General features: G+C 43.4%; 1 protein-coding gene across 4 annotated transcripts in view; it reads right to left on the bottom strand.

Moving 5' to 3' along the window:
• Nucleotides 1–43: 43 nt before the first annotated feature.
• znf512b (zinc finger protein 512B) overlaps nt 44–10,392 on the bottom strand; it is a 34,845-nt gene continuing 24,496 nt past the window's right edge. For all 4 annotated transcript variants that reach the window (XM_084015475.1, XM_084015477.1, XM_084015476.1 and 1 more), the window contains 7 exons: nt 9,126–9,224; nt 8,305–8,574; nt 7,590–7,919; nt 6,799–6,900; nt 6,647–6,709; nt 6,062–6,160; nt 44–5,476 (listed from right to left, as the gene is read on the bottom strand). In XM_084015475.1, the coding sequence (XP_083871601.1) occupies nt 5,159–5,476; nt 6,062–6,160; nt 6,647–6,709; nt 6,799–6,900; nt 7,590–7,919; nt 8,305–8,574; nt 9,126–9,224 (1,281 nt within the window). In that variant the 3' untranslated portion in view covers nt 44–5,158. The remainder of the gene's footprint in view (nt 5,477–6,061; nt 6,161–6,646; nt 6,710–6,798; nt 6,901–7,589; nt 7,920–8,304; nt 8,575–9,125; nt 9,225–10,392) is intronic.

The raw sequence follows: 10,392 nt of genomic DNA, 5'->3' as shown, positions 1-10,392 counted from the left end.
CATCCAGTCATCAAAGCTTAATTAAAAGTCGACACAATAATAGTCAACAAACTTTTATTAATTAGTTGAGGGATACTAATGCACAGGTAATACAACAAGTTTGGGAGAAAAACTCAAAGGAGGTGTTGACGCCTCCTTATGTTAGGTTCTATACAGCTTTATTTCAGATATGGAAATCTTTTTAATACACCGTTAGTCTCATTTCATCCATTACCTATATATCATAACCAGTTATGAGCCACAACATCATCTCTTAAAACTCTTTCATCACAATGGCCCCCGACGACGGAGGCGGGCGCCATTTTCCTGCATGTGAAGTAGGTAGCATATAAAAGGAACCGCTGTTGTCCAAATAAAAGGGTTGAACTCTCAGGCTGTCTAAGGGCTTTATTTTTTTTAAAGGATTAACCTTGGGGGGGGGGTTTGGAAACAACATCGCTGACAAAAGGGAAGACACTTGAGCCTGCTGTTTCCCCCGGGTACAAAAAAGTCACACCACACACAGTCAGGGTAACTAGAAAGCTCCAACGACACTCCTATTTCAAGCCTATTTCATGGTATAGTAAGTGCACTAAATACAGAAACAAACACACGTACATATGCCTTGTTGTCCCATAATGAGTAGATTAATAATAAAGGACTCTCTCAATGTGTTTGTCATCGTGTGCTGGAAAAAAAAAAGCCCAATTCATGTGCGTCATCAGAAATGGATAAAATAACAGTGTATGCCGACATATAGGCCTACAATGTTCTTTGTGGTCTACAAATTTTTTTTTATATATATTTTTATATATTTTTTTTATTTCATAATGTGTAAAAAGCGTTTTTTCAAAGCAAACATAAAAGTAGAGGGGAGTTGAGAGAAAAAAAGCCATACAATTTTGAGAAGACACATCAATATCAAAATATCAGCAAGCCAACAAAACCCAGCTAAATATGGTGTATTGCTGTACTCTCTAAACATCGTTGCAGTTAGCTCACACTGCGGGATAGATATGTGTTCCACATCGTAGGAAGACGGATAGTAAAGGGTGTGATAAAATATAAAATACCCACTGTTAAAAGCAGTGCCTAACTATCAATATTGCAACACCGAAGCTTGTCAGGTAAACACAGTCAATGTGACGTTATCAATGAAACGAGGAACAAGCAGCTGATGAACTGATTCTGTGCCACAGCATAACACTCAACCAAAAAGTGTTACCATTTCTGACATCCAGTCATTACAAAGGTGCTAACTGTTTGTGTACACACACACACACACACACACACACACACACACACACACACACACACAAGGTCGGAGGCCTGTACCACGAAGCAGGATTTGGGGTTAGAGAGGTAACTTTGGGTTTAACTTCAGGGTTTTTAGTCCTGTGACGCCAGTTCACTTCTTACCGGGGTCGATCGCCATGGTAACTAATGCTCCTTGTCTGGAGCATAAGTTAAAGCACCGCCTACTGACCAATCAGAGCATGTGTGCAAGGATTGTGAGACAATCAGCGTCTCCCTATCCAGCGTCCTTCGCGGTCTACACCTGTTCTTTTAGCATTTGGTGGTTTAAACTGTTTCTTTAAGCCTGGATGACGACTAAAGCCTCGGTTATGCTTCCGCGTAGTGATCACGCAATGGCCACGCAATGGCCACACAGTTGCTTGGAGACCGTGATGGTTCTGCGTTGGGTTTACGTGTCGAAATGCAATTCAATGCCACACCGGTAAAAGGGCTATGTTTTTTGTAAAGACTGACCGACCGACCGAGACTCTTGACGTATATCGTCGTTAGCCTCGTTATAGCCTATTTGTTTACTTTCCGGCTTTAAACATCCACAATTTTTCAGAACTTGGTGTTTTATTTCTTTGTGCAAAAGCGACAAGGTGCAAACAATAAAAGTAGCCTATTAAAAGTTTAAATGGCGGTGTTTATGAGTGGAAACCGGAAAGCGGTCTCCAGCGGATGTAGTTAGCGGACCAATCACAGCCAATGCCGCTGCGTTGGCGTTGCATCGCCTCGACGTGCGTCTAGGATTTTTGGGAGGTGCACGTCAGGCCCTTGCGTTGGACGTAAGGGGGGTCCGCAAGGACGTAAGGGGTCCGCAAGCCCCCTTGCGTTGTGTCGACGCGGAAGCATAACTTGGGCTTTAGACTTCTCCACATTTGTGTAATACTAGCTGTCATCCTTAGGGGGCGTCAATTGTAGACCGAATGCATCACAGAGGCTGCGACAAGGTTGTCACATTTCAAAGACTCCAGATGGATCCAGCCCAGGAATGTATTTCTGATTCAGAGGATCCAACTAGTAGATCCTTCACAGCGCCCAACTTATCCCAAGATTCATTGTGTGCCAGTGACGCCATTTTAAAATCCAATCCTCACCAGCGCTCAATGAATCTTGGGATGAGTTGGGCTGTGAAGGATCCAAACGATCAGCTGGCAAAAACTTGTAGAATCTGTGAGTTCATAAAAGAATGGGCTTAACATATCGCTGCCTCATACGGCTGCTTTTATTTCTGCTGTGTGGAAGTCTTCTTACCACCTTCAATTATGTCTTCATGTTCATGCTATTTATTTGTTTAGAGTTAGTTTCACACCACCGGTGGCACGGCTGAAAGAAAAAGGCTGTCCTGTGTGCAATAGTTTTCCCAAGAGAATACATTAAGTCTCTTATATTTTCTAAGCAACACATTCATTTAGTGGAACACACAAACGTAATTGCAGTCAGATCTACTTGCTAATCAATAAATCAATGAATTTATGCCTCTGCACAGTCTGTGATTGATTGCCAGCTTTCCGTGTTTGTCCACTATTATGCCGCTGTGCTGACGGTGTTTGTGTCGACCCACGGAGATGATCGATGCCGTCGTAGGGCTGTTTGGCCGGATCGTTTGGGTCAGCTACCTAAGAAACCCCGGTATGTTGAACCCGCTTCGCAGCACGGGCCTCGGGACAACTCAAATCTGAAAAAAGGGTCCGAGGACCGATCAGTGCTTGTCTAACTCATCCCTTCCTTCAGTTGAACCTGGATAGAAGATAAAAGGTCCATCCCGCCAACAGAGATGGACTCATGCATAATCACCCCACCCGAATAGACTCCATCGGTTGATTAAGGATGGAGGAATTCAGCTCAAATCTTTGCTTTACAATATAAAGTTTTCCACTTCAATGTTGGTGAAAACGCTCCGCTGACGTCTGTGCTCCATTTTTTTTTTTAATGACAGTTTTTGTCGGTGCAATGTTAGGAAGACTTGCCAGTAAAGGAGAAGAGGGCGGGGTGGATCAGCGGACTCGCTGAGTTCAGGTCCTTAAGGTAGACTGGCAAGTAAAGCACCCTCGTTATCTCACCAGAACATCCCCACATCACTACCTCATCCAAAGCTATCAGATTGCTACATGGGTAACACACTTGAGAATATAAAATAGATTTATGATATCTTTGTCTTTTTTTATTATATATTTAAATGAGCAATTTTTATGGACATAGATTAATCAAACATTAAGTTTCCCATTTGCTCAAATCGGTGATATAAGTGTGGATTCAAGTACTTTAAACGTGTTAAAGTGAAAATATTCTCTGATTGCACACATTTTTTAGAATTACTTTTTTGTAAAATCTGAAGCTAAACTAACTAAGTGGCAGAGCAGCTTTTAAAATTCAACAAGACCCGTTATGGCTTTGTGTGGCGAGTCATAATCGTTGCAGATGCCGTCTAGAAAGAGTCGAGCGTGCTGCACATTACCCGACGTCAAGACAAATTTAGTTACGTTTCCTTTTTTCGTTTAATCATTCGCCAGAGTAAAATAATCCTGCTCCGACGGCCTGCAGTGCAAATATACAAGAGGGGAGCGAGAGGGGGTTCAAGGGTTAAAGTGCAAGGCGATAACTTTGAGCATCCAGGAATTAATTCATAAACATCCTTTTTATAAGTGAATCTTCATTTGCAAATTATTATTTTTCCTGTTTAATAAAAGATTATTTCCCCTCAACCTCTCTCTATAAAAGATATTTTTCTTTTTAATTCTCTCCTCAACTCTTTGATTCAAGCTAAAGGTGCAGCCAAAAATATGGCCCTCCTTTTTTTATTTTTCTTAAATGGTGTCGCATCCTTTGATTGTGCTGCAATGGTGCAACAAGCTTCACACACACAATTCATCCCTCCGTCCAACACTTAGCTTTGCCACCGTCCTATTTTAGACAGAATTCTTCAAGTTTGTTTAGTTTAAATCAGTTAAACAATGCCATATTAAGTATTAAAGTACACCTTACCGATGAAAATCTAAGTCACTTATTCTAATTTTTTTGTTTGTTTTTACATATTCTGCTCATCGACTTCAGTGTAAAAGAATTATAGAAATAATCTTTTGACACTTCATTACGGTCATCAAAATACCTCTTCATCGTCACGTGATGCAGATGAAAACAAACCGAGCGGAATATGAGTAACAACTGACCGACATTTTAGCTTATATGACATTTGCTTACTTGTAACATGAAAAAAATAAAAAAAAAGAAGTAAAACCAGAAAAAAAGAAAATAAGAAAATCAGGTTCAAAACAACATTGCACTAACAGCACACACTGCAAAAAATAAATTTAAATCTGACTGCTCATGATCCGATTGGACGTGTCAGGCTTTAAAATGACAAATGGCATCATTGCTTTGAGTATATAGATATATATAGATATAGATATTGTTTATGTACACAGTACAGTATATATGTGGAAAAACAAATGTGAAAACACTAGCTATCATTAAATGACTTCACCATGCTAATAGAATATCCTTTTTAAAACCTCTCAAACACAACATGAATATCGCAGTTTCCTCTGCGTTCATTGGGGACATGATCTCTGAAAAAACGCTCTCCGTGTAGAAGTCGGGATCCGTCATGAAACGACCGGCACCCCTGCTGTGACGACAGAAAACCAAAATGTGCGCCTTGAAAAGGAGACGAAGGTGGAATGGAGAAATAAAGCACTGCTGTAACTCGAGCGCCGTTTCTAACATGGACCACTGTGTGTTTCCAAAAGGTCCGTACTAAATGGTTGACTTGTTAAGGGGTCGGGGGTCTTCTCGCTGCCGAGTCCTTGTGGAGCTAGAAAGGTCTTTTAGCTTCCTGGCGCCACATTGTACAGTTAGCGTCCTGGGACAGCGACGGCCTCTAGGGTTTGCTCCGTCTGGCGGCGGAGGGGATTGGCTGTCTGTTTTGGCCTGAAATAGCGCTGTCCGTTGGGTCGGGGATCCGGGTGGGGGACTGTGACGGGGTCACGGCAGCAGGGGTTGACTTTTGTGTCGTGGGTGGTGCTTCAGTGTTAGTTTGGAGAGGCGAGACCATGGGCGGGCGCTCCTTGGGCTTGCGGCCCCTCTTCTTACCAGTGGTGGCGCCGTTCCTCACCTCGACTTGGATCCCGTTCACGTTCTCTGGCGCTTTACTCTTCGTACCGGAGACCACTTGAGTGGCGGCTGCACGGAACCAGTTCTAAGGTCATAAAAACACACAAACACACAGTCAAGAGCGCTCATTACTGGGCCGTCGCTAAGCCCCACCCCCTGCTGCTACACCGTCATGATGTCACAGCTACCATGGAGCCCATGTTGTCACTAACTGCACTCATTGACTAAAATATCCACATTTTTTAATTTAAAGATTCAACAGTGATTTAATAGATAAATATGGAAGCTAATGCTACAGATCAGTGTAAAAGTCTAATATTTGTTTTAATAAATGACGCCAGATTCAGTTAGCCTTGCAAAAAAACTTCTACTCACGCATTTCAGAGCTTGTACCTTTTCACTTTTACTTGACTAAAGAAGTTAAATCAATACGAATACTTTTACCAAACAACTATATGTACTTCTACTGGATTATAGAACGTTGACACCTCTGCTGTTCCACTCCTGTTTCACTTAATCTGTGTTAATTAGTTCCCATAAGTTCAGGTTTGTTTGTCTAGATCTATGCATGCAACTCCTCAGCAGAGTTTTACTGCATGTTAACGGAAATGAAGAATGCTGCGTTCTTTAAATGATCTAAATAATGCAGAGGCTAACCGGACCGACCCACCTGTGAGTGCGTCTTGCTGATGTGGTACTTCACACCGCTCTCTGAGCTAAACTCCTTCTGACAGATCAGACAGGTGTACTTTCCCAGTTCTCCACCGCTCTGCAACACACAGTATATATACACGTATTAACCTCAAAGGAATTATCATCAGCATCATCAACATTGTGTGGACCTGTTTTTTTAAATTATGTTACTTCCTGTATTTTTTAAGTCTCTATTTTTCACTTCTCTACTACACAGTCGCTTGTGACGATATTTACATTTTTTTGTATACAGATTTGCCAATATATTCCCGGTAACAACCTTTACGCCTCTTCTATATTACTAATATTTAGATGTTACATGTCTTTTGCAATTCTTCTACTATTTTATTTGTCAGTCAGCGGGACAAGCAGGCTGCAGAGGCAAAGCACTTTACAGAAGACCGACTAAACAAAAAACAGAAGTTAACGACGTGAGCACAAACAGTCCTGACCTGGCTATGAACTCGAGTGTGTGTGTGTGTGTGTGTGTGTGTGCGTGTGTTATTTTTACTACAGCATCCATAGAGACTAATGTAATGAGACTCCAGGTGAGTGTTGATACCTGGCTGCAGTTGGCAAGGTGAGCTTTTAGTCCTGACACACTGGAATAGACGGCTTCACAGTTCTGAGACAAAAACAGAAATACAATGAAAACAGCCTGAATATGACAAACCAAGTGTTCAACATTAAGACAGATCTCTTGAATCCTCTTACTTCGTTGATGCAGCAGATGAAGCCCTTCTCCTTGACTTGGGTCTTCCAGGTCTCCAACAGCTCTGGGCTGAAGTTGGGGAGACCAGGACGGGTGTAGTTTAGCTACGGGGACAGAGAACATCCACATCAGTGTCCCGGTGGTGTAACGTGTGAGTGTGTGTGAGTGTGTGTGTTTTTATTTGCCGTTGATGCGTGGCAGCATGGAAAACCTGATTGTGCTTCATAGTCGTGATGCTGCCACGTGTCATAGTCATGGAAACCAGAAACAGATGGCGGCAATGTAAATTATTAATGATTTATTGCGCCGCTTAAACATCATACCGTGAAAACAGTTTTATTGATGATTGTTTTCAGCTGATATTCAATAACAAATACAGGATGAGGAGATTGGCACAAAGGACCCATGATTGTGAGTGACGTAGGGAGCTTCTGTTACATTATGATGCATTCAGTAAAACTAATAACATAAATATTTTAGTTTATTAACTATATTAGAAATATTCAGATTAATGTGCACTCTCCAGCGTTTACACCAGGGCTTTTCTTTAGCCCTGTCTGCTACACGCTTTTCATCTACAGTCTAATAACACTAATTATCTCATAAAACAGTTATTTCTTCCTTATTTACCCGTCAGTCTGTAACACTTCATCAGCGTGAACAGGAGCTGGACGAAAATGCAACAATGCACATTTCTGTTAGCTGTTGATCCAGACCAAATGAAACCCGACTACAGGATGTGACACGTTAATGTGTGGGGGATGTGGGTCATGTGTGCTCAGTGCGTCCTCACCCTCTTGCTGTCGGGCACCAGGTCGTCCTTGATGCGGCGCTTGGTGCCCCAGTCTTTGGCCAGCTCGTCCTCCGCTATCTCCTGCAGGTGAAACACGGCCACCTGAGCCGAGCGGCGCCTCACTCTGCCACTGGGGGTCCGTTCAAAGTCGTCCCCCTGGCTCGCGGCCTGCGGCGCCTTTTCTTTGACTCGCTCCCTCTCCTTGTCCTTGTCCCTGGCGTCTCGTTCCTTGTCCTTGGGCTGGCCGCTCGGTGCTTTCTCTTGCCAGTTCGTCCTCTCAGCCTGGCTTTGATCCTTCTTGCCTAATGATGGAGCCTCCGCAGAGACCACCTGGGGGGGCAGAAGTACACTTCTTTGAGTGGAGAATGTTTGTCAAGTTTGGCCAGTTATAGTAAGTGTAACATGATCGAGGGTCGGCTTGATCCGTTTATATTTACTTTAATGACAGCGCAAACATCTAAACAACCGGCATATGAAAAGCATCTTCCGTAACCAAGGCAACAACACATTAACTGCTCTGTGTTACAATGTTACAGTTGCTGTAGCAACATTAGTTCCGTTATATAAACTATATGACAGTAAGTATATATTATAGTATAGTAAGTAGTATAATAACATATCATTTTACATAGAGTAGAGAAATTAGGTGCATCACTCATGGAAACATATTTGGTCCACTAATTTGTTCATGAGATCTTGTCCGGCGGGATCTTACCCTCTCTTTGCCGGTGTTGTTGTTGGTGTCAGTGATGATGTCCTTGTTGTTGTTGTTGTTGAGGGCGGCGGTGGCGGCGGCTGGCATGGCGGTGGCGATAGTCGGCGAGTGTTCGGTACGCACGTGGTAATCCCTGCCAGCCTTGGAGTGGTAGGTTTTCCCACAGTGCTGGCACAGAAACACAGGCTTCACATCGTCGGAGAACTCTCTCCCACAACGTTTCTGGTGGTACTGGTAGCCCATCAGGCTGGAGAAGTGGGCCGAACAGCCCTGTGTGTGTGTGTGTGTGTGTGTGTGTGTGTGTGTGTGTGTGTGTGTGTGTGTGTGTGTGTGTGTGTGTGTGTGTGTGTGTGTGTGTGTGTGTGTGTGTGTGTGTGTGTGTGTGTGTGTGTTAAATGGTGTGCAGCCAGTGACAGAAACGAGACAGAATGAAAACACTCATTAAAGCAGGAAATTGGTTAAGGAAGCATAATGCAACAGCATTACTGCAGTTTGTCAATATTTTGTTGTTTAAAAAAAAAGAAGAAACGTCAGGAAAATGCTAATTTTTCAGTGTGAGGACACGTCACGCAGTCTTTTTTTAAGGGGAGTTTTTTTGCAGCTCTTTTGTCTTCCTCTCTGCCTGTTGCTCTGTAGTGTGAGTAATGGGAAGCAGAGTGTTGATGCGGTTTTGGGCAACATGTCAAGTACAAGGCATAAAAGGGAAAAAAGGAGGGGGGTTGAGGCAGAAAAAGAAGAGCCAGAGGAAAAGGGAGAAACACAATCCAGAGGAGGAGGAGGAGGAGGAGGAGGAGGAGGAGGTTGTACAAAAGGAAGCGTACCTCACTGGGACACTTGATTCTTCCCATCTGTTTGAGCACTCGCCGCAGCCTGTCTCTCTCCTCGTGGTTGTCGCCCGTCCGGCCTTCGCTCGCCGAGGGCTGATGAACGAACACAACGTTGCATTAAAGTGTGTCCTGCCATAACCCCCCCCCCCCCCCCTCTCTCACTATAAAGAAGGAAAAAAAGGTGACGAAAATGTGTTTTCCATCTCGGGTGTTCACACTGTGTGCTTGGATCATTAAATGGCTTCATGGTGAGGCTGTTACTCAAGGCACGTTTATGACAACTGTCAAACGCGTGTTTTCACTCGAGTGCCGGCTGGTGCCAAAACCCCAGCCGGGACCAGAGCGACAGATGGCAGGGCTGCCGGGGAGGAAAGAAAGCGTGAGGATCACAGGCTGGACTCGCCGAGGAGTCCCGGTGGAGCAAAACTTCACGTGTTCTCATGTGTCGCAACAGCTTTCTAGAAAGGTGAAACGCAGATGAGAGAACGCAGATCGCCTCACTAAATCCTACTCAGGCCTGCAGGGGAAGAGATCAGACACAAAGCTCAGCCATTGATTTCCACCGGCGGCAGAAGGAGCCGTGAAACTACATCAGCATGTGTTCTTAATGCCTCGATCAGAGACGGAGAAAGAAACGGCGGCGGCAGCAACATCAAGGTCAAACTCAGTAGGCGACCCCGGCCCTTCTGTTCAGTCCTCTGCGTTTTCCCACACTGCACTGGGGCTCTGCACGTGACCGCGCTGACAACACGCAGGACCCGGGGGGGTTAGCACAGACGCCGTAGCAAATCAAGCTTCATAGCAACAGTTGCTAATACAAGACTGAAGTACAAACAATAGTAAAAAAACAAAAACACACCTCTATACTTTGATAAAGATACTGTACCAACTCATTAGAACACTGGAAAACACAATTTACAAGTACATTATCTTATTTACTTTAAAATATCTGGACATTTTTAAATATTTATTATTTATTTACTGGAACAGCAGCTCTGTTTGTGGCCGACTTATTTAAACTGTCCCAAAGTAAAACATTCTTAATGTTTACCTTTTACTTTATTTGCATAAAAACACACTTCAAATGGTAAATAAATAAATAATTGTACATAAAATAATTGGCAATTTCTAGTCTTAATTATATATTTTAAGTTGACGAGCCACAATCAAAGTGTCTCCTCTGAGCAGCATGGAAGTGGCGTTAACATACAGGAATACATTGAAGGTCCTCATAACAACAAACTGTTGTCGCTAGTAACTG

The sequence above is a fragment of the Eutrigla gurnardus genome, assembly GCF_963514095.1.
Source record: "Eutrigla gurnardus genome assembly, chromosome: 8".
Lineage (NCBI taxonomy): Eukaryota > Metazoa > Chordata > Actinopteri > Perciformes > Triglidae > Eutrigla > Eutrigla gurnardus.
The sequence above is the reverse complement of the archived record's forward strand: the minus strand, read 5'-3'. Positions and strand labels throughout refer to the sequence as shown.